The sequence below is a fragment of the Macaca mulatta genome, chromosome 11 (assembly GCF_049350105.2).
Source record: "Macaca mulatta isolate MMU2019108-1 chromosome 11, T2T-MMU8v2.0, whole genome shotgun sequence".
In the NCBI taxonomy this organism is placed as follows: Eukaryota; Metazoa; Chordata; class Mammalia; order Primates; family Cercopithecidae; genus Macaca; species Macaca mulatta.
This window is the reverse complement of record NC_133416.1, coordinates 117,066,360-117,092,130: the sequence shown is the minus strand read 5'-3', so window position 1 is coordinate 117,092,130 and position 25,771 is coordinate 117,066,360. Positions and strand designations below refer to the sequence as shown.

The following is a 25,771-nucleotide window of genomic DNA, read 5'->3' as shown; positions in this document are numbered from 1 at the left end:
GTTGTCCCGTTGTCATCTCTCTGCCCTCTCCATCCTCTGGCCTGCTCTGGCTGAGCCCGGGGCTCTCATGGCCCGCAGAGGGGAGGGAGGAAGTGCCTGCCAATTGGTCTATGGTTGGCTATGCACAGGCCCGGAAGAGGTACCACAAGTCCCCACTCGGGTCTGCAGGACTGGTAGCCTGGTCCCCAGCCTTCAGGCCCCCCCTGGCCTGTAGATAGGGCCTTACTGGGGACCCTGCCCACTCCCACCCAGGACTGTCTGCCTCCAGCTGCCATTCATGGCCCCAGGGCTTGGCCCCAACCCTGCTCTGAGATGGGAGAGGGTGCTGGGAGCCGAGAGAGGCCAAGCAGTGGGAACAGGCACCCCTGAGCCTGCAGAGACTGGGGGGTACTTTCTGGGGCGCCCGAGGATGCAGGTTGCAGAGACACCCAAGTCCTGCACTTGGGAGGGCAGCCACAGCTGCACCCAGGAGCTCCCGCCCCACCAACTCAGAAGAGGAGGGGCTCCCGCTTGTCCCCAGCTCCTGCCTGCTTCATGGAGCAGGAGGTCATAGGTCCAGTGGCTGCAGCTGCACCCAGGAGGGCAGATCCTGTCTCTTCTTGGTTCCCCCAAGAGCCCAAGAACACAAAGAGGCTCAAATCCCCAACTTCAGTGTGGGCGGCAGTAGCCCCACCCTCCTGGAGCAGGAGGCCTGGGTCTGCAGCTGCGGTTTTGGTGGCTGCAGAAGCACGGGGAGCTCCCATTCCAACCCAGAAGGGGTAGGGCTCCCAGTGGCTCCATGGCGTGTGCAGCCCCGGCTGTGCTTCCCTGCTGCAGTCGGCATAACGGCAGCAGCCACTACCATCAACAGTGGAGTTGGGGCTGGGCGCAGTGGCTCATGCCTATAATCCCAGCACTTTGGGAAGCCAAGGCGGGTGGATCACCTGAGGTCAGGAGTTCGAGACCAGCCTGGCCAACATGGTGAAACCCCGTCTCTACCAAAAATACAAAAATTAGCCAGGTGTGGTCCCAGCTACTCTCGAGGCTGAGGCAGGAGAATCGCTTGAACCTGGGAGGCAGAGGTTGCAGTGAGCCAAGATCACACCACTGCACTCCAGCTTGGGCGATAGGGTGAGACTTTATTTGAAAAAACTTTGTTTTTAAAAAAAAAAAAAAAACAGTGGAGTCAGGGAAGGTGGCCTCCACATGGAGCTGGTGCTGCTGGGCTGGCTGCACTGCAGTGCCTCAAAGGCTCCTCCCCATGAGTCTAGATATGGGGGGCAGGTAGGCAACAGGCTACGTAAACAGATGCCTTTCACAGCCCTAACAGCTGGTGCCCTCACAGCCTGGAGGCCCTCGAGCAGGCGGCTGAGTCCCTGGCGCCTGGACTTCTCTCGCGCTTGTTGAATGGCCGACTGGAAGGACTGTCTGAGCGCCTGTCCCCTTGCTCACAACACTGTGGCCGCAGCAGTCTCCATCTCCTGAAGCTGTTAGGGCAGAAGTGCACTCGGCGACCATCTGAGGAGCGGCTCACTGTCCAGCAGGCTGGGAGTGTGATGTTGTCTAGGAACAGCTCCTTGTGGTCCATGGACTCTGGGGGTCCCAGCGTCTGCTAGCCAGTCATGGAACCAGGAGCCACAGCTCCACTTCAGTCCAGGCCCGGTGGTTCCAGCTGTGTTCAAAGTATGTATGTCAGATTCCCACCAAATCCCAAAGGGAGGGGCTGCTGGAGATGAGAAGAGGCTGGCCTGGACCCTCGCCTCATCCTTCCACCTGCCCCACCGTCCGTCCTGCCCTACACCCAGGCCCCTGCTGGGCTCACAGCTCCCCAGCTGCTGTCTCTCCAGTTCCTCAAACCACTCAAACCTGCTCAGAACTTCTCAGCCTCATTTCTCTCCCAAAGGAGGCTTCTCACCAAAGACCACGTCTCCTCCTCCAAAGTCCCTCTTCGCACCCAACCCCTACCTTCCCTTCTTGGGGCTCATCTTCCCCCTCCTTTGTGTCATCCCACAGGCCCCCTTGGGCCTGGCTCTCCACTGCCCTTTCCTTCAGAACCCCACTCACCTAGCCCTGGCCTCTTGGCCTGGCTTAGTCCTGTGAGCCCCATCTCTCCCAGAACACTTTACATACAGGAGTGCTATTTTTTCTTAAAGGTAGGGAGGGATTCCACTTTATTATTTTCCAAGATGACTGTCTACTTGCTCCAACACTGTTAGCAATTCATCTTTTTCTTTCTTTTTTTTTTTTTTTTTTTTTTGAGACGGAGTTTCGCTCTTGTTGCCTAGGCTGCAGTGCAATGGCACGATCTTGGCTCACTGCAACCTCTGCCTCCCGGGATTAGCCTGCCTCTGCCTCTTGAGTAGCTGGGACTACAGGCATGCGCCACCATGGCTGGCTAATTCTGTATTTTTAGTAGAGATGGGATTTCACTATGTTGGCCAGGCTGGTCTCAAACTCCCAACCTCAGGTGATCTGCCCGCCTCGGCCTCCCAAAGTGCTGGGATTACAGGTGTGCGCCACCGTGCTCGGCCGTCATCTTTTTCACACTACTTTTCTTTTTTTTTTTTTTTTAATCACTCTGCTGCCTAGGCTGGAGTGCAGTGGTGCAATCTCAGCTCACTGCAACCTCTCAACTCCCAGGCTCAAGCAATTCTCCTGCCTCAGCCTCCTGAGTAGCTGGGATTACAAGCACGTGCCACCGCACCAGGCTAATTTTTGTATTTTTCATAGAGATGGGGTTTTGCCATGTTGGCCAGGCTGGTCTCGACTTTCTGGCCTCAGGTGATCCTCCCACCTTGGCTTCCCAAAGTGTTTGGATTACAGGCGTGAGCCACCGTGCCTGGCCCTTCATGGGGGCGTTTTGAAGTCTAACTTGGTTTTGCAATTTCCATCCCCAGGCCCGAGTGGTACCTTTGTCCTCTCCTCCAGGCCAGGGGATGAAAACTGCCCTCGCCTCTGGGCCCAGGGATGCAAACTGTTCTCTGCTCCCCTCTTCCCACCGCCCCTTCCCAGGACCCCACTTCAGGTTCTTCCCCAGCCCGGCCTGTTGCTTTCAGACCAGAGGGGCTGAGCTGACACCTGCACTCTGAGCAGCCACTGGGCTAAGTGCACTGGGCATTTCCCAGTCAGTTATGAAAGCTGGCTTCACAAGTAGGAATTAAAACCACCCCTGTTTTGCAGATGAGAAACCGAGGCTCGGACCTTGGAGCCCAGTTCATGTTGGAGCAAGTGAGGGCACTGAGCCTGTACTCTTAACCCCAGGGCTCGACTGGCACAGGTGGACGTCCAGGCCAAGGAGAGCAGGACTTCTGGAACCAGGAGAGGGTGAGGAACGGCTGCGACCCTGGCAGGGGTGTGGTGGGAAGGAGGTGTGGAGCAGAGACTTGGGGGTTCCCATCTCCTCCCAGTCCTCTTTTCTGGGAGGGTCAGAGCAGGGAGGCCCCTGGGGGTGCTGCTTACTGTGTGGTCCTCTCCTCGACTTGGGAGGAGGCTCACAGGAATAGAGCCTGGGTGGCTGGGTTTGTATTTTGTCTTTCAATTCCTTACTTCTGCCACAAATATTTCTCGTCTTTTCTGTTTGTTTCAAATTGAGATCTTCAGTAACCACTGCTCAAGTAAGACTCTGAACTGTGTGTGTGTGGAGGACGCTGCCCAGTTCAACTGCTGGAGTGATTCGAGGAGCCTCGTTCACAAGCACAATGACTTTCCCCACGGCAGCCCTTCTGGAAGGAGCGGCCCTGTGCCTGCTGCCAGAAGCAGAGGCCTCCCTTCAGGGCATGGCACAGGCTGGTCCACCCCATCCCCAGAGTTGAGGGAGAGCCTCCCAGTCCAGGGAGTGCTGTGGAATGAGGCGCAGCCGGGAGTTGACCTGCTTCCACCAGAAACAATGGAAATCCTGCCCAAATCCAAGTCCAAGTCCAAAGGCAGAGCCATGGCCAGTTCCACCCCAGGCAGGTGGACTCCTCGGGGCAGCATCCTATTGGCAGAAACAGTATGGCCTTCTGAGCTCCATGCTTTTTTTTTTTTTTTTTTTTTTTCTGAGACAGAGTTTCGCTCTTGTTGCCCAGGCTGGAATGCAATGGCGTGATCTTAGCTCACTGCAACCTCCATCTCCCAGGTTCAAGCGATCCTCCTGCCTCAGCCTCCCAAGTAACTGGGACTGCAGGTGCGAACCAACATGCCTTTTTTTTTTTTTTTTTTTTTTTGACAGGGTCCCACTATGTTGCCAGGCTGATCTCAAACTCCTGGGCTCAAGCAATCCTCCTGCTTCGGCCACCCAAAGTGCTGGCCTTAACTTTTTCACATGGGAGGAACATTTCTCCATAACTTTTCCATTCCACTTTAATGCACTGCATGACATCCCAAGCTCAAACAGCTTTTTGGTGTTGGACGTCTAGGTTATCGGTTGCTGTTACCATATTAATGCTGTGAACAACATCTTTGTACCATTCTGTTATTTCTATCTCCTGGGTCAGAAGGCAGAGCGGTACATTTCTGGAAAGCTCTGCAGGGCCGGTCAGGACAGGGCCTTGTAGGCCAGGGAAGGATTTGGCTCTTAGTACTAAATGCAGTGGCCACTGAAGAAGGTGGACGATTCTCATTTCAGGTGTGTGTTTGTAAATGGTCTCTGTACAACGAAGAAAAAAATGGGCTGGTTTGGTGACAGGAAGGGTGGACGTGAAAGCAAAGTGGATGGCCACAGGTTCAGGAGGCCAGCAGGACCCAGTGCCCTCGGTCTAAGGCATAATCAACTGGCAGAATAGATGGCATCACCAGGCACTTATCTGAGAACACTGGAGAAGGGCTAGATGTGTCTCGGGTTTTTTTCTGATGGGGGTTTGGGGGAGATCACTCATTAGTCTTGGCTGTGTTGAGCTTCAGGCGCCGTGGAGATGTCAAAGTGGTAGGGACATCAGAATCTGGACTAGAGCTGCAGAGCCAGGAGTTACTGATGTGAGGATGGCAGCAGAAGGCAGAGGCCTGGCTCACATCACCTAAGAGGGCCTGTGTGGTGAGGCCTGGGCCCAGAAAACTAGCACTGCTCCATTACAACCAGCAGAAGCCACAGTAACTGCAAAGTACCCACAGAACCCCATGTGTATCAGCAACCCCGATGGGTCAAGAGCTGTACATGTGAGCGGGAAGCCAGCATCGGTGGCCCAGCTGCTTAGGGCCAGATGCTTGATTTGTCTCAGAAGCAGGAACTGCATTGCCGCACAGCTTGAGCACCTGTACACGGGGCACCCCCGCCCGCCAGCCTCCTACTATAAGCGTTTCTAGATGGAAATGGAAGAGGGGGTGTTTAGGGGAAATGAAGAAAAGGGAGCTGCAGTGTTTAGATCAGTTAACTGGGAGAAAAGGAGAAAAACAGCTCTAGGGCAGCGTAAAGGCAGCGTCCTGACATAAATCCAGGCTTTTCCATCGTGAGCCTGATGGCTGTAATGTGGAAAGTGGCCCATTTCCAGTCATTTTGCTGGAGATCACCTGGAATGCCTGCACTGGAAGTTATGGGCATGGAGGATTCCAGCAACTCCATTTTAATACAAAATACCGGAAACCAAACAAGTGACCATGAACAAACGAATGATAGGGAATTTACACAATCAGCTACCCAGAGCGGTAAAAAAACTCCAGCTACCTGCTGAAAAAACCACAGATGTATCCTTTAAGGTAGACATTGTGTTCTGAGTGACATTAAGGCATCAAGTAAACATCCCCCTAAAAGGAAGACATTACAATGTAAAATCAGTTCCCTAAAATCCAACTCCACAGAGCATCATGGCTGAATTCAGTCGAGGTCATCAAGAACTGCTAAGGCCAATGTTTTTAAAGGCTTTACAATATCTTTTAAATGATTGCTCTATTTTATGAACACCAAAAACTACCTAAAAACCCCAATGAAAAAATCATATCCATAAATACGGATGTATAGACTGTATGTATTGCACAAACATCTCTTCCGCCCCATGAGAGACACACTGGCTGTGTCTGCCAGTGATGTCTGCTCATCCGTGTGTCCGATTCCAGCATCTGACTCTTGTTCATGGTCGGCTGTGACTTTCCAGGCCTAGTACCTTCCCTAGAGAGAATGTGTGCTGAACAAGGAACAGAAAGCAAGGGTTTTTTGTTGCTGTTGAGATGGAGTCTCGCTCTGTCGCCTCGGCTGGAATGCAGTGGCATGATCTCGGCTCACTGCAACTCCCACCTCCCAGTTGAAGCAATTCCCCTGCCTCGGCCTCCCAGGTAGCTGGGACTACAGGCAAGCGCCACCACACCCGGCTAACCTTTTGTATTTGAGTAGAGACGGGGTTTCACTGTTGACCAGGATGGTCTTGATCTCCTGACCTTGTGATCTGCCCGCCTCGGCCTCCCAAAGTGTTGGGATTACAGGCGTGAGCCACTGTGCCCAGACAAGTCATCACTTCTGTATCAGTGCAAGAAGTATCTCCTAGCAGTGGTTTCAGCACCATCTATACTGAAGGAATGGACCTTTGTAGAAGAATCTGCCAAAGAATAACCTAGAAACTACTCATTTCGAGTCAGCAGAAAAAGGTGCTTAGCAACAATAAAACCCATATAGGTATCGGTAACTACAACACAATAAAAATACAAAACGCAAATACCCTGGGACCAGAGGTGTATGGGCCACAGTAGAAATAGTAAGAGAGTGGAAACTTTAAGTTTAGAAAACAAATTATTGTGGACCACTGCAGAGCAGAAACATTTAATTAGGGCAGTGAACCAGTGTAACATAATTTTAATGCTAACGATTACCACCAGGCTTCAAAAACAAAAAATTAGGCTGGGCGTGGTGGTTCATGCCTCTAATCCCAGCACTTTGGGAGACAGAGGAGGAAGGTGGATCACTTGAAATCAGAAGTTCAAGACCAGCCTGACCAACATGGAGAAACCTTGTCTCTACTAAAAATACAAAACTGGCCAGGTGTGGCAGCTCATGCCTGTAATCCCAGCTACTCCGGAGGCAGAGGCAGAACCACTTGAACCTGGGAGGCGGAGGCTGCGGTGAGCCAAGATCACGCCACTGCACTCCAGCCTAGGCAACAAGAGTGAGACTCTGTATCAAAAAAAAAAAAGAAAGAAAAAGAAAAAAATTCAGGCCAGGAATGGTGGCTCATGCCTGTAATCCTAGCACTTTGAGAGGCTGAGACAGGAGGATCACTTGAGCCCAGGAGTTCGAGACCAGCTTGGGCAACATGGCAAGAGCCCTTTCTCTACTAAATTAGCCAGGACTGGTGGCACACACCTATAGTTCCAGCTACTGGGGAGGCTGAAGTGGGAGGATCCCTTGAACGTGGGAGGTGGAGTTTGCAGTGAGCTGAGATTGCACTGTTACACTCCAGCCTGGGTGCCAGAACAAAGCCCTGTTTCAAAAAAAAAAGTTTAAATTCAGTTCACTGTGGTTCCAATCGAAAGAAGGGAGAAACCATTTTCCTAAGAAAAATGAATATAACCTATAAAATGTGATCAAAGAAAACAGCCAAGCCTGTATGTGGGAGATGTGGATTAAATCACTAAAAAGCCTGTCACCAACAATGCACTTTACAGCAGTCAATCAGAGAATCTGTAACAAAGCCAGGAAGCCGTGCTGTCGAAGCAGGATTTTATTTCACAATTACTAGAATCTGAAACGAGGAACGCAAGAGAGAGCATGCGTGATGAACGCACTGCTCAGGTGATCAGAGCCAAAGAGTTGCAAGAAAATGAACAAGAGATGAAGGCCATGGTTTGCAGCTCAATCTGTTTCTACAGCACAATGGAAGTGAAAGATAAGGCAGCCCTTAGACTCAGGATTTTTAATAAACTCTGGTTTTTCATAACCATGGAACAATGCCCTGGAATTAGCTGTAATTTACGGAGATGTGGAATCTTGAACACGATGTGATGAAAACTAAACCTCAGAGGAAGAGTATAGTAAAAATACAAGTCATAATATTATTGCTGCTAGGAACTTGTTCCTCTTTGTAGAAATGAATGGCAACCTGTACCACGCTGATATAATGGTGGGAGAGATTTCTGGCCGGTCTGTGGTTCCGAGTCTCATCTAGTTTCTTCAGGCTCAGTGCTTCTCCCTCTGGGCACATATATCCCAGAAGGCTACGTGTGGCCAAGACATTCCCAAGACACTAGATGCCCCATGTGTCACACCCCTGCCTTTAAAAGGTTAGCCAACCAGGTGACCTTCTAAGGTACCTTTTTGGTTTTAGAGATGGGGTCTCACTCTTTTGCCCACGTTGGACTCGAATTCCTGGGCTCAATCAATCCTCTTGCCGCAGCCTCCCGAGTAGCTAGGACTACAGGCACGTGCCACCACACCCAGCTTGAGGTTCCTTTTGGGGCTTGGTAACATACATGTTGGGATCAGTCACTCACAGACAATGCTCCATGGAAATTCTACCAAAATGCTTCCTGAAGGAGGAAAGACTCATCTCTTGCCACTTTCTGGAATGCGTCCACGGACGTCAGACTGTTCCAGGGTTCTAATTTGTTCACAGTTCTTTTCTTCCAGAATACAAAAGACGTAATCCTTTTGGGACCACGAAATTAATAAACTCTGAAATCCACTGCACCAAGACCTCTAGGGTGGTTTTAATAGACTACGTTTAAATGGCAATTTTAAAAACTGAAAAGCTTTCCTCACATTTCTAGAGTCAACACTGGAGGCTGACAATTAAAGGTGAGACAACAGGAAACCACGTGCCCCATCACAGGTACAACCTGTGGCTCTTAGTATTGACCTTGAGTTGATGCGACTGTTGTTATATTACAAGATTATGCAGCAGCGCCGTGAACACGTGCCCATCAAAGACCCTTGCTTGGGTAAAAAAGGCATGAAAGGGCCTGTCACCAGGTGCTGCAGACCACACACCTAATGTCTGGCCAAACTCCGGACGCTTTCAATGATGAACCTGAGCAGGCACTGCTGAGCCGCCCGACAGTACCCCGGGCGCCGACCGTAACAGAGCCCTGTAAGACTGCCTGGCGGCTGGGATCAGAAGCCTCAGCATCCCTTGTTCTGTGCTTATAGTACCCATGAAGTCAGTTCCAAGCAATTTTTGGATGTCCATAAGGCTGAGAAAAGAAAGAAAACATAAGAGTGATCAGATCAGCAGTATCTGGAGCATGAGGAATTAGCCTTGTTTTAACTACAAGCTAAAAGAACAATATAAACAGCTGTTTCATTTCCAGCTGAAAAAGTCTGACCCTAAGCCATAAATGAGGCACTTGATAACTTTTTAGTTTTGAGTACTAGCCCTAAGAAACACTTTCACATGTGACCTGTGAAACCTGACCCCGACACTCTCACTGATCCATGGCCAAGTGGGTTTAGAAAACGCTGTTCCCTGTGCCTGTGAGAGTCAGTGTATGAGGGCAAGTGGCCTATGGCAAACGCCTGCTCTAATTCTGTTTCACTCCGTTTCCCAGTGTCATCGGACCACGAGGGAGCCAGCCCTCATTCTGCAGCATGTGTCCTGGGGAATGCACTCCAGGCACCAGGAAGTCAGGGTGGCCCCGGGTAAAGGAGGGCAGAGGGGACAACCAACAGCGGGGGTGCTTCAGTCATCAGCTTCCTCAGGGCAGGGGAGGCAGCATTTGCTTCTCTGTGCTCCCCACGGTGCCGTGCAGAGAGGTCCAGGAACAAAGACACTGAGAGGCAGAGAAACAGATACACACACGGCAGGGAGGGAAGGGGAGGACACCCACAGGAGGGAGGGAGGGGAGGGGAGGAGGAGGACCCTACAGGAGGTATGGAGGGGAGGGGAGGAGGAGGACACCCACAGGAGGGGAGGAGGAGGACACTCACAGAGGGGAGGGGAGTAGGAGGACACCCACAAGAGGGAGGGAGGGAGGGGAGGAGGGCGGTAGGGAGGGAGGGGAGGAGGGCGGTAAGGAGGGAAGGGAGGAGGGGGGCTGGTCTCCTGTTCACCCGGCTTCGCTGTCTCAGCAGCTGGAGCCTAGACCTACTGCTCTGACCCCTCTCAGCAGCTGTGGCCACAGCTCTTCTTAGATTGCCCAAAGAGGGTGGACAGGCATGCAGCTTAGTAGGCAGAGGCCAGAGCAAAATCACTTCAAGGTTTGAGGCCCAACCAAGGACTGGAACAGCCCCTGCATCAGGGCTCCCTGCTGGTCAGGGGAAAGAGGAATACAAGAGAAGAGGAACAAGGAATAACCCGGATGGCCAGAGAGCAGAGTCATGGCAGGGCGATGAGCAGGCTCAGGGGAGCGGGCGCTGGGCAGAGTCTGTCTTGCCGGTGTTGGCCTGTCTCCTGGCAGACTTCCTACCTTGGGCCGGTAGCCCTGCTTGGCCATAGTCTTTGCCTCCTGCTGCAGCAGGGCATCTGAGAGCTGCTCGACCCGCCGGGCCTCCTCCTCCTCCTCCTCCTCCTGCTGGTCTGCTTCCCATGCCTGCAGCTGACGTTCTGCAACCTGGATGCCAAGAGCAAAGTCACCCCCGAGACAAGGCCCACAGGGCAGAGCCCTGCCTCTGATGAGGAGGGTAAGCCCGCGGTCCTACCCAGACTGGAGAATCCAGCTGAGCAATAGCAATGCAGGTGCCAAGGAACAGACGGGAGCACACGGGACTTGAAAGGCTGTACGCATGGCATGTACCTTGTAGAAAGCTAGAAAAGCTATATGCGTGGCGTGTACCTCGTGCAAAGCTGGAGAGGCTGTATGTGTAGCGTGTACCTTGTGGAAAGCTGGAGGCTATACGCGTGGCACGTAACTCATGAAAAGCTCGGCATGTGGCCAGGTGTTTGGACGACTGTTCTGTCTTATGTATCAAGGACTGAAATGAAGAGAGAACTGTGGCCCCCAGGAAGCCAACTATTTGCAGAAGCAGACAGAGTAAAGAGAACAGACAGCAGTGCCGGCCTCACCCATACGACATGGAGGATATGGAGGGAAAGAAGCCCCAGTCACGAGGATGAGGACTGCAGCTGGGATGGAAAGGGGGGCACTGTGTTCTCAAATGCACGCAAGCCCTGCCAGGCAGTCCAGGGCCTCTGAACCCTGTCCCAGGATGATGCGAGACCCACAGCAGGCCCACTGCCTCCTGCCCTCGGGCTCAGCCCCACCTGGGCTTCCAGCTCCTGCTTCCTGGCCGATTTCAGTTCTTCACTCTCCTCTTTCTCGCGACGAGCTGACTTTCTCGCCTCCTCGAGATTTTGAATAAGTTGCTCCCTGTGTTTCAGGGATTCCTCTTGTGCCCGTCGGTTCTGTTCAATCTTCTCTTGTATTTGCTGTTGCCTCCCTGTCAGAACCTAACCTCGGCAGAAAGAAAAGGGCAGCTTTGAGGTTGACCCTAACAGATCCTGGTTCCACAAGCCTTGGACAGGCTGCAGCTACAGCAAGGCCCAGCCTCATCCTTGGGCCTCAGGCCCAAGTACACAGACAGAGGCAGAGCCAGACTACAGGATTTGCTCTCATGTCGGCCACGCCTGCCAGTATACAAGACGCATTTCCCTCCCTTGCACCCCAACACACACAAAATGTATCCAGACTGTGTATTATGGAGAGACAGCTGAGTGCCAAGAAATCAAAGGAGACGGGGATGGAGCGCTCTCCCCAGGGACACAGAAACCTTGCAGCAACAAGGTGAGTCTCCCTCCTCTCAGAGGGTTCCAAAAACAAGAGAGCCACAAGCCGCACAGATGACCAGAGGCGGAGCTGCAGTGATCCTCTAACCTTTTGAACCCGCTGTGTTTGAGACCTGGCCCCAGAGCTGTGTGACGCCTCAACTCCAGCCCAGGCCACAGTCAGGAGCAAGAAGCCACCTGACACTCTCCACAGTGATGCTGCAGGGCTGGGGGGACAGAAAGTGGCCGCCATCAGGAGGAAAATCAAAAGGCACTGGAAAATTCTTAGTATTTACAAGAGCAAAACATCACCAATCAGGACCCGATTTCCTGTGGATTCCAAAATACAGCACACTACCAGACACGACATAGAGGTTCTCATTCAAAACCACTTTACAACAGCTTTCAGCCCATGGATGACACACTCTCTTCTCCCAGATTTCCTGCGGTTGGGGTGTGTCTTCCACACACAGTGTACACACTGACCAGGAGAGCAGTTACGTCCTCCAGTTCACGGCCGTCGTCTACCCAGAGCGGGGAAACGCGTGGGAAGAGCCTCAGGCACCAAGAGGCTCTTGGCAGCGTTTCTCAGAACGGCTTCCAATCAGAAAAACACAGCACACCCATAAGAGGGAATGGAAAGACAGCGGGTGACAGAGGACAGTCCGCCATACAGCCCCGACGTGGTGTTTATAAAGATGTAACAGCATGTCACAATGCTTGAAGCCAAATAGCACAAGACGGTAAGAAATACATGTAGAAAAAGGTCAGGCATAGAAACAGAAGAGCAGATGGATGAAGCAGCTATGGCTGCGTACAGGATGGGCTCTGGGGTACTTTTTTCCATTCCTATTCTCTGTACTTCTGAATTCTTTTCTACTAAACTCATATTACTTTTTCAATGATTTTTAAAGCCCACTTAAAATGACCAGAGAAGACTGTTCCCAGAGCATCTGGCAGGGTGACTGACCATGGACTTCCAGACACCTGCCCAGGACCCAGTAGCCGGTCCACATCGCCGCAGCTGGGATTACCTCGCTCATCAGTTTGTCCCGTGCGCTGCGCTCTCGGGCCCACTCTGCCTCTCTCTTTTCCCACATCTCCTTGGCCTCCTCCCTGGACAAACACAAAACGGATGACAGCAGGCTCCTCCCCGCCCTGGCAGGAAGTGAGCTACAGAACAGACAGGGCTGCAGGGCACATGGCTGCTGCAGGGCCACCCTGCAGATAAACATCCGCACACACTTTGAAAAGATCACAATTAAGGACAGCATCCACGGAAAGTACTGTTGAAAGTTTTTTATTTTTTTATTTTTGAGATGGGTCTCACTCTGTTGCCCAAGCTAGAGTGCAGTGGTGTGAATCTAGGCCCACTGCAACCTCCACCTCCCAGGTTCAAGTGATTCTAGTCCCTCAGCCTCCTGAGCAGCTGGGATTACAGGCATGCATCACCATGGCCGGCTAATTATTGTATTTTTAGCAGAGATGGGGTTTCACCATGTTGGTCAGGCTGGTCTTGAACTCCTGACCTCAAGTGATCTACCTGCCTTGGCCTCCCAAAGCGCTGGGATTACAAGTGTGAGCCCCCGTGTTGGAAGTATTTCAAGTTACCTTTTTAATACCCCCATCTCCTTATAAAAAGCAACTGGGGCGACTTACACCGTGGCTGTTTAACACAGAGACGAATGAAACCATCAGGACCTGGAGAGAAGCAGGGCGCTGCCTGGGCCTGAGCCCTGCCACCACGCGCCTGTGTCATTGATAGCTCACCCTGGACCAAGTGCCCTCTTCGAGTCTCCGTGTCTCACAAGCCACCACTTGGCTGGAAGTCAGGACTCAGTAAGATGAGGCCTATAAAGCACTTGGCACAATGTCCAGCATGCAGTAAGTGCTCAATGTATGCTACTTACTATTCGATGATTTCAATCTACTAATTTAATCTTTAGGACCCAAACTCAGTTTTATATATGTAAGCAGCATTCAACATCTCTATAAGAACTTCCTTCTGGCTGGGCATGATGGCTCATGCCTATAATCCCAGCATTTCGGGTTTACACAAGGTGGGCGGATCACAAGGTCAGGAGTCCAAGACCAGCCTGGCCAAGATGGTGAAACCCCGTCTCTACTAAAAATGCAAAAATTACCCGGGTGTGGTGGCGGGCACGTGTAATCCCAGCTACTCGAGAGGCTGAGGCAGAGAATTGCTTGAACCCAGAAGGCAGAGGTTGCAGTGAGCCAAGATCACGCCACTGCACTCCAGCCTGGGTGACAGAGCAAAACTCCATCTCAGAAAAACAAAAAACAAAAACAAAGAATTTCCTTCCAAACCTCTCAGATTTCAGATGAACATATCGTTACTCTAAACCTTAATGATTTCCACCTCAGATAATACAAGGGAAACACCCCCAGAGGCCAGGTCCATTATGAAGATGTGCTCCTCGGGAACGATGGACAACATACACAGGTATTTCTTCTTCTTTTTCTTTTTTTTTGAGACAGAGTCCCGCTCTGTCACCCAGGCTGAAGTGCAGTGGTGCAATCATGGCTGATAAGAGCCTCAACCTCCTGGGCTCAAGTGATTCTCCCACTTAGCCTCCCAAATAGCTGGGACTACAGGTATGAACAACCACGCCTGGCCAATTTGTGTATTTTTGGTAGATACTGGGGTTTTGCCATGTTGCCCAGGCTGATCTCGAACTCTTAGGCTCAAGCGATCCACCTGCCTTGGCCTCTCAAAGCACGGGGATTACAGGTGTGAGCCTCCATGCCCAGCCAATAGATATTTTAGTAACAGGTGACCCATGGGGCATTTCAAGGTACCAGAGTCTAGGCCAGGAGCGTCTGCCCCAGTCAGTGGCCGCCACTCACCTCAGCAGCACCTGCAGCTCTGCCTCCCGCGCCCGCTCCAGTTGCAGCTGCTCCTCAATGGCCTGCTTCATCCAGGCCGCATCGGCCACAGCTTGCTCCCGCCTGGCCAGGTTGAGGCGCTGGCTCTCGTCCTCCTTCTCAAGCAGGGCCTGCAGGATCCGCCTGTCTGCCTCCTAGAGGAAGCAGAGGGTGGCATGTGGCTGGGCTGGACAGAGCCCTTCTGCAGTGAGAGCCTACAGAGGGGCCTGCCCTCCCTTTCCTTTCTACACAGGCATTAGTGATCCTACACAGTGTTCTCAAGACAGAGATGGGAAGATGCTGAATTATTTCTGGAATAGAACGGGGATAACCACGAGGGGTGGTTCAGACAAGACACAGGCCTAGGAGCTTCCCTCTGGCTAAAGGGAGACTCCACCACCACCACATGCCCTCGGACACAACTGGTTGCGCAACTTTTTGGAATACAACTTGGCAAAAATTCCACTTGTAAGAATAAAGACCACAGTGACACAAAGGTGCAAAACACTCGTTGCAGCTTTTATATAAGAGGGAAAAACCAGAAACAACCAAAATGCTCCTTGGTGGGGAATTAGCTACTATGCACATAGACATAATGGAAGCATTAAAAGAATGCAGGAGGCTGGGCACCGGGGCTCATGCCTGCAATCCCAGCACTTTTGGAGGCTGAGATGGGATGATCACTTGGGCCTAGGACTTCAAGACCAGCCTGGGCAATGTAGCAAGACCCCATCTCTACAAAGCATGGTGATGCACACCTAAGGTCCCAGCTACTCGAGAGGCTGAGGTGGGAGGATGGCTTGAGCCTGGGAGGTCGAGGCTGCAGTGAGCCGTGATTGTGCCACTGCACTCCAGCCTGGACAACAGAGCAAGACCCCATAAAAAACAGCTGCACACCAGGACCAACTGAGCCACTGTGCCCCATATTGGGTCTGTCCCCCTCACAGCAAGGGAGCTCATCAAAGTACTTAGGAATATGAAGGAGCTATTTGAAAAGAACAGGTTCAATCTAAGTATAATCTTTTTTTGTTTGTTCTTTTTGAGACAGAGTCTCACTCTGTTGCCCAGGCCTGAGTACAGTGGTGCGAACTCGGCTCACTGCAACCTCCACCTCCTGGGTTCAAATAATTATCCTGTCTCAACCCCCCAAGTAGCTGGGATTACAGGCATGCACCACCATGCCCGGCTAGTTTTTGTTGTTTTGAGAGAAGTCTCACTCTTGTCCCACAGGTTTGAGTGCAATATCTCGATCTTAGCTTACTGCAACCTCCGCCTCCCGGGTTCAAACGATTCTCCTGCCTCTGCCTCCCAAGTAGCTGGGATTAAGGCGCCTGCCACCACGCCCGGCTAATTCTTGTATTTTTTAGTAGAGACGGGGTTACACCATGTTGGTCAGGCTGGTCTCAACCTCCTGACCTCAGGTGATCCGCCTGCCTCGGCCTCCCAAAGTGCTGGGATTACAGGCGTGAGCCACCGCGCCTGGCCATGGCCGGCTAGTTTTTGTATTTTTAGCAGAGATGGGGTTTCACCATGTCGTTCAGGCTGGCCTCAAACTCCTGACCTCAGGTGATCCGCCTGCCTCGGCCTCTCAAAGTGCTGGGATTACAGGCGTGAGGCACCGCGCATGGCCAATCTTTTTAAAAATTAGAGATTTAGTGTTAATTGAAGATGTTGAGGAATGCAACCTCAATTAGATTTAAATACAAAAACAAAAACAAACCTCCACCTCTCTGTATGTAAATATATCTGGAAAGATGTGCACCAGACAGACACCTCTGGGGACAGAGATTGCAGGCACTGGTCAAGGGGGATCTCACTTTGCGTTGTGCTGTTAAGTAACACGTTTACTGAAAAACAATTTGATGTTTTGATATCTGTATCTATCCATCTATGCTGGCAAAGGATCCTTACGGTCAAGCTAATTAACATATCCATCATCTCACAGTTGGTTTTTCTGGTGACAACACTTAAGATCAACTCTCTTAGCAAATTTCAAGAATACAATAAGGTTGGCCGGGCGCGGTGGCTCAAGCCTGTAATCCCAGCACTTTCGGAGGCCGAGACGGGCGGATCACGAGGTCAGGAGATCGAGACCATCCTGGCTAACACGGTGAAAGCCCGTATTTACTAAAATACAAAAAAAATTAGCCGGGCGAGGTGGCGGGCGCCTGTACTCCCAGCTACTCGGGAGGCTGAGGCAGGAGAATGGCGTGAACCCGGGAGGCGGGGCTTGCAGTGAGCTGAGATCCGGCCACTGCACTCCAGCCTGGGCAACAGAGCTAGACTCCGTCTCAAAAAAAAAAAAAAAAAAAAAGAATACAATAAGGTATCATCAGCTGTGGTCAACATGCTGGACACTATTCCCGGATCTCCTAACTGAGGGATGTACCCTTTGACCAACATCTCCCCTTTCCCCCAACCCCTCACTGCCTTTTCACTCTTACGAGAATACACTCATATACTAAGCAATGGAAGACTTTTTTTCAAAAGAGGGTAAGAAAGATGTCAGGCTGTCTCTTCAGACTTACCAACTCTTCTTGGATCTGCTGTGTGCGTCTGTTGAGTTGAGCGTTATACTGATGTCTCAAGAAGCGCCTGAAGGAGAATCAAATGTGTGCTGCCTTCAGTATCTCAGAAAGAATGAAATAGTAGTTAGACAATTGCTGACTAGGCTGCCTACTTTACGGTTTCGGCAACACGAATGCAAGTCTGAAAAAGCAAGAGGCCCACCCGCCTGGGAAGAGTGGGGGCCTCTGACACACACCCCAGCTCTGCCTTCTGCCGGAAGGCTTCCATCTGCTTCCGCTCTTCCTCCAGCCTCTCCAGCTCCCACCGCTGCTTCAACAGATTCTCTTGCTCCTTCTTTAGTTTGGTCGCCTGTGGTGATGATGAGAGTAAGCTCGACTGAGATCTGAGATCGTGGGAATCAGATCCTCCTTCATTCTCCATCTCCATTTCTCGCAGACACTACACAATGGTGGCCTGGCCATGCAGGTGGTCACGATCCCCTCCCACCACTCACTCACTCATCCCATCTCATCTGAGCCATTTCCTGCAAGGGCCTTTCTGAGCACCGAACTCTAAACTCCCACAGGATCCTGTACTGGTCCACACTTACTGTAACTTAACAACTGTCCTCCACCTGACACAGCCCCCACCAGGAGGTCAGGACTGTGGGCCTTGGTCAGGCTGTATCTCTAGTTCCCAACCCAGTGCTCAGCACCTAGAATAAGTAGCAGGCACTAAGAATGTAGTTCCTGAATCATGGCCTGGGCAAGGGGAGGGGTCACAGGAGATAGGCCTCCCTCATCTAAATAGAAAGATCTAACTCTTTCAAGGAAACTGTACCATGTTCTCCAAAAACAGCTCCTGGACCAAAATGCCTCAAGACCCGAAACCTGCTCGCCATGGAGAGCCGGGTGCCAGACCACCCGACTAAATCGTGTCTACTCAGTGCACTGGAAAATCCAGATTCTAAGAAGGTTCTCCAACAGCAGGCCGCTAAGCACCTCTAAGAGAACGGCTACTGGCTCCGTGTTGTTAACGTTCTGGAATCCAGGCACGCAAGCGTGGAGGCTGGGAAAGCAGGAGGCGGAAGGGGATGCGTGGGAGCGGGAGAAGCTGGCTGCTGCTGCCCATTGCGGAACCTCAGCCCTGCTATGGCTCTTCTCAGGGCAGCCCCTCAAGTGCCCATCTCACACTAACGAGCAGCTGTGGAGGAGGTCATGGCTGAGAGGGGCTTGTGCCCACCTCCACCTCCTTCAGTTTCAGCTCCTCCATCTGCTGCAGCAGTGCCTCGGCCTGGAGCTTGTCCTCCAGCTGCCTCCTCTCCTCTTCGGCTTTCATCCGTTCTAGCGCCTCCCTTCGGGCCCTTTCATACTCATTTTCGTACCGTTTGTTCTCTTGCTCTGCGGTGGCTTCTTGCTACAAGGGACCGAATGAACACAGGAGGTCAGTATCTGTACTGTAAGCCAACAAAAACCCAGCTTCCTGCCGCCGTTCTGCAGGCCACAGGGCCCAGGCAGATCCTGCCTGAATCCCAAATGACAATGCCCTCAGAGACCAAGTTAGGGAGGGGCTTGATAATGTTGGGTTTCCTCCCCACTCAACAAAACACTTTCTAAAATGAACCAGGCAGCAAAGCGACCAGTGCACGGAGGTGTGGAAGCTCAACCCCAAAGGGGCTACTGGAAGCCAGGGCTGCGAGTTTATGATGCAAATTTCATCAAAAGAGCGACAAAAAAGCCCTTAAAAACACATGTTCTAGGCCGGGCGCGGTGGCTCAAGCCTGTAATCCCAGCACTTTGGGAGGCCGAGATGGGCGGATCACGAGGTCAGGAGATCGAGACCATCCTGGCTAACACGGTGAAACCCCGTCTCTACTAAAAAATACAAAAAAAAACTAGCCGGGCGAGGTGGCGGGCGCCTGTAGTCCCAGCTACTCGGGAGGCTGAGGCAGGAGAATGGTCTAAACCCGGGAGGCGGAGCTTGCAGTGAGCTGAGATCTGGCCACTGCACCCCAGCCTGGGCGACAGAGCAAGACTCTGTCTCAAAAAAAAAAAAAAAAACAAAAAACAAAACACATGTTCTAGCTGGACCCTGTGGCCCACGCCTTTAATCCCAGCACTTTGAGAGGCCCAGGTGGGAGAATCTTTTAAGGCCAGGAGGCCATGGCCGGGCGTGGTGGCTCACGCCTGTAATCCCAGCACTTTGGGAGGCCGAGGTGGGCGGATCACAAGGTCAGGAGATCGAGACCATGGTGAAACCCCGTCTCTACTAAAAATAGAAAAAATTAGCCGGGCGCAGGGGCGGGCGCCTGTAGTCCCAGCTACTCGGGAGGCTGAGGCAGGAGAATGGCGTGAACCCGGGAGGCGGAGCTTGCAGTGAGCCAAGATTGCGCCACTGCACTCCAGCCTGGGCGAGAGAGCAAGACTCCGTCTCAAAAAAAAAAAAAAGGCCAGGAGGCCAGACCAGCCTGGGCAACAGAACAAGACCCCATCTCTACAAAAACTAAAAAATTAGCTGGGCACAGTGGTGCACACATGTGGTCCTAGCTACTCAGGAAGCCGAGTTAGGAGGACTGCTTGAGCCCAGCTGGTCGAGGCTGCACTGAGCTGTGAATTGCGCCACTGCACACCAGCCTGGGTGACAGAGCAAGACCCTGCCTCCAAAAGAAAAAAAGAAGACGCATACTCTACTTGCCACCTCCCAGTCCTGGTCACCTGGCCTTATTCTGCCCTGGGATTATCACATAGGATTCTGGTATGTGTAAGAGCAAACGTTCAGTTTTCACATGTGTCAAGTAAACTGAGAAAGAGTATACTATACTCCTTAACTGGAGTCACTGACGCTGAAAACGGTAAAGGAATTCAAAGGTGTCAACAGTCCTGCACAGCAGAATGCGGGGCTATTCCCTGAGCCGCATACCACACCTGTTTTTTTTCTTCTTTCTGCGTTTCCCAAGAGTTTACCACATGCTTCTGGTGAAGGTCCAGCTCCACCTGAGGATGGAAGGGGGCGGGTGTGAGTCTCCTCACAGGCATGCAGTAGAGAGCGTGGGGCGACTTCAACACGTACAGTGTAAATGCAAGTCAATCAGAAGACCAAAGGACCAGGCGCTCCTACATCAGTCTCCTGAGCTGGTACAAAGTAACAGAGACTTCCTTCCCACCAGCCCTGGGGTTAAGCTGGACGCTGAGATGGAAATACAATTTCGCAGGCCAGCGTGGGTTGGTCTCCTGCATGCCAGGCCCCGGGAGACAGCTGGGTGAGGAGAAGACTCAACTCTGTGTCTGGCTCCCCAAAGCTTGCTCTGCAGAGCAGATGGAAAATGTGCTCCCTGTAGCAAGTGATGCGCCAGTAGGTGCAACAAGTTTAGGATTGTTAGTAAGAGATTTGAGCGCAGAGAATCTCCTGGATTAGAAAATGGATCACAACATTCAATCCAAATCTTTTGTCTGGGAAACTGTTTATAAAATTAGCCGGATATGGAGGCGCCCACCTGTAGCCTCAGCTACTCGGGAGGCTGAGGTGGGAGGATCACTTGAGCCCAGGTTCAAGACCAGCCTGAGCAACATAGGGAGACCCTGTCTCTACAAAAAAGTTTTACAATAATCTTTCCCAACTTAGAGCTGTGAACACAGGCAACTAACTTGAATGTTCTGAATAAACTTCTCTGATTTAACGGCTCTAGATGATTCCACCAAAGCCAACAGGGCTAAGGAGTCCCCCCACAGATTAGTGCAAACTACACAAAAGCACTAGATGTTCCATTATTTAGTGACTGGCAATTTCTAAATGTAACTACGAATAACGTGAAGGCACCAAATGTATACAAAAACTGTAAGTTGAAAATAAATTAGTAACAGTGAGGGATGATCTCCCTGCAGCCAAATCTCCACTGAACAAGGCCACCAAGCCAAGAGGCCACCCCCTCTCCTGCAGTTTGTCCTCCTCTCCCCTGCCAGCCCAGTTCAGGCCTTCACCATCCCCCAGCTGGGCTGTCGCAGCACCCCTCCCTGCCAGCTGGCACACTGCTGCCAGAGGGATCTCTCTGAAATGCAGCCGGGATCCTGTGTGCCGCCCCCAGCACCTTCAGAGGAAGGTCACACAAGCTCTTATGGCGTCTGGCACCGTCTGCCTCGCCGGCGTCGTTTCTTGGGGTTCTCCCTATCTGACATCCTAGCCTCACCCAGACACTTTCAGCTCCCGGGGCTCACTCTGCTCTCAAGTCTCAGGCCTGGTTCTCATAGTCACATCAACCTAGAACATCTTTTCCTCACCTCTACACACATACATCCCTTCAAACTCTTCCACCCCAGGAACCCCTCTGGGAAGCCTCCCCGACCCCTCCAGAGTTGAGTGCGCTGGCCCATGATCATCCTCTCAGGCTGGCCCAGCACCCTGCATCCTGCCTGGTAATGAGCTATCCACTGTTTCCCGTGCTGGAGACAGCAGAAACCACGTCTAATCCCCATGCCCCCACCTGGTAGAAAGGCAGCAGAGGTTCAATCAACATTTGTTCAACAACTGAATGAACCGCTCAGTGCAGCCTGTGCCAGATCTTCTGCCTGGCGCTCTTTTCAGGTGGCTCAAGGTTCCCTCCTCTGTTTCAACCCAGTACAAGATATGTGTTAAAAAAAAAAAAAATGTCTGGAAACATGATTTCATCTACTTAGGCAAATCAATGGAGGTCTCTGATTTTCACCTCTCGAAGTTTCGGGTTGTTCTTTTTCCAGTGTTCATACAAAAGTTGTTCAGCAATCTATCGAGAAAACACAAAATGGAAAGCCTGATGTCAGTTTTCAAATCCATTCACGTTTTGGATGACACACAGTGGAAGTCAGCTCAGGCTATGAGTGCCTCCATTCATACTGTCACTGCACCCACTGTTCAAACCCTTGTGCTTCACATGCACAGCTCTAAGAACCACAGGGCACTACCAAGTGACTCTTGCAATGGTGACAAAAGGGGACCAAAATCTGATGCTACACAGAGGTCTTATCTAGGGGGTCTCAAAATAATACAGCAGGCTGAAAAGCACAGATCAGGGCTCACTGTTTCACATAACTACTTTGGAAGGTAAAACAGATTATTCCCAGATCTCTATGGGCCCACAGAACTGAAAGAAAGGAAAAGCACTCAGATGTAATGACTGAAGGGGCTAAAGAGAATACAGCTAACTGATCCAAAACCCAGTCCCTGCACAAGGACTTAAGCTCCTTTCCTGCTGGCTCTGGAGTTAACTGGCCTCTCATCAGACCTGAGCAGCCAGGAATGGCCCTATATGTGCGACACACTCAGGCTGGGGGCACTCCTGCTCCACAGCCTCCTGAAGGCCTCTGGGAAGTTACCAGTTTCCTCTGCTCTTCTCTGGCTGATTTTAGCTTCCCATGCTGCTCCCGGATTCTTCTTTCGTGCAAGTTCATGCTCAACCTCAGCTCCTCCAGTTCTCTGGCCAGGAGGTCCTGCTCCTCCCGCATGAGCTGCCTGAGCTTCTCCCGTCGGGCCTCCAGACTCTTCCTCTTCTCTTCCTTCATCTTCTCATGCTGATAGGCGTGCATGCTGGGTGAAAGGGGGCCTGCCTGAATCAATCATGCTACAGCCACAGGGAGCGTGCTCTGCTCTGCGTGTGGGTAAAAGAGGCTGACGCAGTAGATGTGTCATGATGACACAGGAATGTGTCCCCAGCTAAAGTGAAGACAGCAGGTCACAGAATAGTATGCCTAAAAGAAAATCTTGTTTTTGCAAAAAGAAAATGTATAAATGTATAAATAATGTATATATTATCCATCACATAAATCCTACAGTATAGGTCTGCTGTAGCCCTACTTGACTGATGAGGAAACCAAAGCTCATACATTCAGCAAGAGACACGGTCAGGATTTCCATCTAGGTCTATCTGACTTCAAAGCCTATGCTTTCAGCCTCCATGTGTTTACATGTATTTCTATAAAAGCAGTTTGTGTCTGTGTGTGTGTGTGTGTGTGTGTGTGTTTATTTAAGCACAAATACCAATGAGTAAAAGCATGGAAGGATACCTGCGAGACTGTTAACTGTGGCTCTCTATGGGGATATGGGGTTACAAGCAGGCTTCCAAATTCTATCATATTCTTCTGCATCATTTTATCTTTTTCAATGCCAATGTATGGCTGCATAGATGATCTTTTTTTCCACTTCCAGCTGGAAAAACATCACCACGCAGGGAATTCATGCTGCCTGGCAAATCCTACTCTCCCTAAATCCTTAAGGCCTCATCCCCTGACTGGCAAATAGCCCCCACCTCCATCCAATCGGCAGTTACCGCAAAATTACCTCCGCTGGTAGGAGGTTTTAGAGCTCCATTCTGCCTGTTTGGAGCTACAGATGTCAGACATCCTGAAGTAACGGCTGTTCTGCTCCCATTGCTGCCGAAGCCGGGCCTCCTGCTCTCGCTGTCGTGCTAACTGCTGATTCAGGTGCTGCTGGCTGTACCAGTAGGACGGCAGCGTGGGGAGCGCCATCTGAGAACAGGAATGGGAGGAAAGTGAGCCACTGTAAACCCCGGGAACCCTCACCAGCTTGGCCTCATCCCTTTAACAAGTGGTCACCACCCCTTGGCTGCACAGTGAAATTACCGGGTGGAACTTAAATCCCAGCTCCTTGGGAGGCTGAGGCAGGAGAATCGCTTGAACCCAGGAGGTGGAAGTTGCAGTGAGCCAAGATCGTGCCACTGCACTCCAGCCTAGGCGACAGTGCAAGACTTCGTCTCAAAACAAAACAAAACAATAAACCTTAGCCAGATGCGGTGGCTCACGCATGTAATCCCAACAGTTTGGGTGGCTGAGGCAGGAGGATCACTTGAGGCCAGGAGTTGGAGACCAGCCACATCATGAGACCTCATCTCAACAAAAATCAAAAATTAGCCAGGAGTGGTGGCACGCCTGTAATCCCAGCTACTCAGGAGGCTGAGACAAGAGGACTGCTTGAGCCCAGGAAGTCAAGGCTGCATCGAGCCACGATAGCACCACTGCACTTAGCCTGGGCGACAGTGAGACTCTGTCTCAAAAAAACCCTAAAACATCAAAAATTCTGGACTGCATGCACCCAGCTGTGGGCCAGCCACCACCAGGGACACAACAGACAGACACAGGGATTGTCCTAAGATTGCTAGACTAGGCACATCGGGGGCATTCACGCTCTACTTAAACAGAGACAATAATGTAACGAACACATGTACGTGCCAAGCACTCAATACATACGACTTTTTTTCATTCTTACAATCACCTTGCTATTTGGCAGGTGAGGAAACTTAAGTTCGAAGAGGTGAAGTGATTTGCTCAGGACCACGGAGCCAGGAAGCAAAGGAAATAAACAAGCTGGGTTCCTAATTCATGTCCGTCTGAGACCAAAGCCCACGGTTCTCTACACTGCGAGGGGCTGCCTGTTGGGACCAACCTGCCCTGGCTCTGGCAGCCCCCTGGGAGGGACCTCGCCTGATATAACACTCGGAAGTATTTTGGGCTACCATGGAGGACAGACCTTTCACCCTGCAGATGAAGAAGCTGAGAGCTAGAGAGAGGAATTGCCTGAGCAATGTAGGGATACAGCTGGAGCCCTGAAAGCAGAGAGCAGTCTCACTCCAGGGACCAATTCCCCTGTCCCAAAAGCTGTCCTCGAGTGCAGGGTCGATGCAGTGCCTGGGTAGGAACGCCTGTCGAATAAGCGAAAAAGCCTGGTCCACGCCAAGAATCTCATACTCGAGGTCCTCCAAGTTTGGGGACAAACACTCTGCATCTATGGTCCAAATGTAGCCGGCGGGCTGCTAACGTGTGACCTCGGTCTCGAGACCGTGGCAAGCTTCACATACTTTTTTCCCCGCCCCGTAAAACCGCCAGTGGATCAACTTTTGCATCAAGAGTCAAAAGTTTAAGATTCCGGTCCCAGATTGGCCACCCACAAGCTGGTCTACTCCCCGAACACTTCGCATCCCTCTCTCGACCTGAACATGCACGTGCAACAAAGGGGGTCACGGCGCGTCGGGAGCACAGTGAGGACCCAGGAGGCGCCCTGAGCTCGCGTCCGTGGACTGCCGCCCCGGTTCCCGCCCGCGCGGGCCGCCTGCGGGCCCTGCCCTAACGCCGGATCCGGCCGAGTCCAACCCCTCGACTCACATTTCTCTGAGTCTTGGAGTTTCCGAAGAGTCCCCCGGCCCGAGTTCCCGCAGGCACTAAGTGGGCGGGCCAGTCCCCCGGTGTAATTCCCAGACGAGCTGCAGCAACGCCGGCAGTTTCCGCCCTGGTTGCGCCAGCAACGAGCCCGACGACGGAGCGTCGCAAGGGCCAAGCCTCCTTCAGCGCGAAGGGAGACTGTGTTTTTTTCTCTGGTGCCCCCTCGTGGCCGGCGGGAGATAAACAACAAACGTCGCTACTCCTTGAACTAGGGAAGGACGGAGGCAAAGCATCTGTCCGTGCACTGCGCGTATTTGAGGATGGTGGTTACCATCACCTGAAGGTGAAGGCGGAAACCAGGGGGAGGAGAATATAAGCCAGTGATCCTCAAACCTGGCTGCGCATGGGAATCACCAGATACCAGCCTGGGCAACATAGAGGGACCCCTGTCTCTAAAAAAATTTTTAAACTTAATCCGGCATGGTGGGACTTGTGGTGCCAGCTACTCGGGAGACTGAGGTGGAAGGATCATTTAAGCCCAGGAGATCAAGGCTGCTGTGAGCCATGACTGTGCCACTGCACTCCAGCCTCGGTGACAGAGCCAGACACTGTCTCAAAAAAAAAAGAAAAGAAATCCAGATACCTTAAAAAAATCCAGAT

At 51.8% G+C, this 25,771-nt stretch overlaps 1 protein-coding gene across 5 annotated transcripts; it reads right to left on the bottom strand.

Annotated features, from left to right (window-relative positions):
• Positions 1 to 7,583: 7,583 nt before the first annotated feature.
• TCHP (trichoplein keratin filament binding) lies at positions 7,584 to 25,261 on the bottom strand. 5 transcript variants are annotated; one of them, XM_077954980.1, is made up of 13 exons: positions 25,115 to 25,261; positions 23,277 to 23,464; positions 22,316 to 22,526; positions 21,670 to 21,726; positions 19,895 to 19,963; positions 18,213 to 18,386; positions 17,227 to 17,339; positions 16,991 to 17,057; positions 14,445 to 14,617; positions 12,611 to 12,692; positions 11,076 to 11,261; positions 10,282 to 10,425; positions 7,584 to 10,122 (listed from the first exon to the last, which is right to left on the bottom strand). In XM_077954980.1, the coding sequence occupies exons 2-13, from the start codon at positions 23,462 to 23,464 to the stop codon at positions 10,063 to 10,065; spliced, it is 1,524 nt and encodes a 507-aa protein (XP_077811106.1). In that variant the 5' UTR covers positions 25,115 to 25,261; the 3' UTR covers positions 7,584 to 10,062. The 5 variants fall into 5 exon arrangements, 4 of the variants coding, with proteins under 4 accessions (XP_077811106.1, XP_077811107.1, XP_028685680.2 ...); XM_077954981.1 differs by having other exon boundaries at positions 7,584 to 10,119; XM_028829847.2 differs by having other exon boundaries at positions 7,584 to 9,069.
• Positions 25,262 to 25,771: the final 510 nt, after the last annotated feature.

Bases quoted from the DNA above. Each gene is read 5' to 3' on its own strand.
- TCHP (XM_077954979.1), bottom strand. From the start codon at position 24,855: ATGCAAAAGTTGATCCACTGGCGGTTTTACGGGGCGGGGAAAAAA. The intron at 17,340-18,212 runs GTGGGCACAAGC...TCATCACCACAG, and splicing joins TGAAACTGAAGGAGGTGGAG to GCGACCAAACTAAAGAAGGA. The intron at 11,262-12,610 runs GTAATCCCAGCT...TGCCGAGGTTAG, and splicing joins GGGACAAACTGATGAGCGAG to GTTCTGACAGGGAGGCAACA.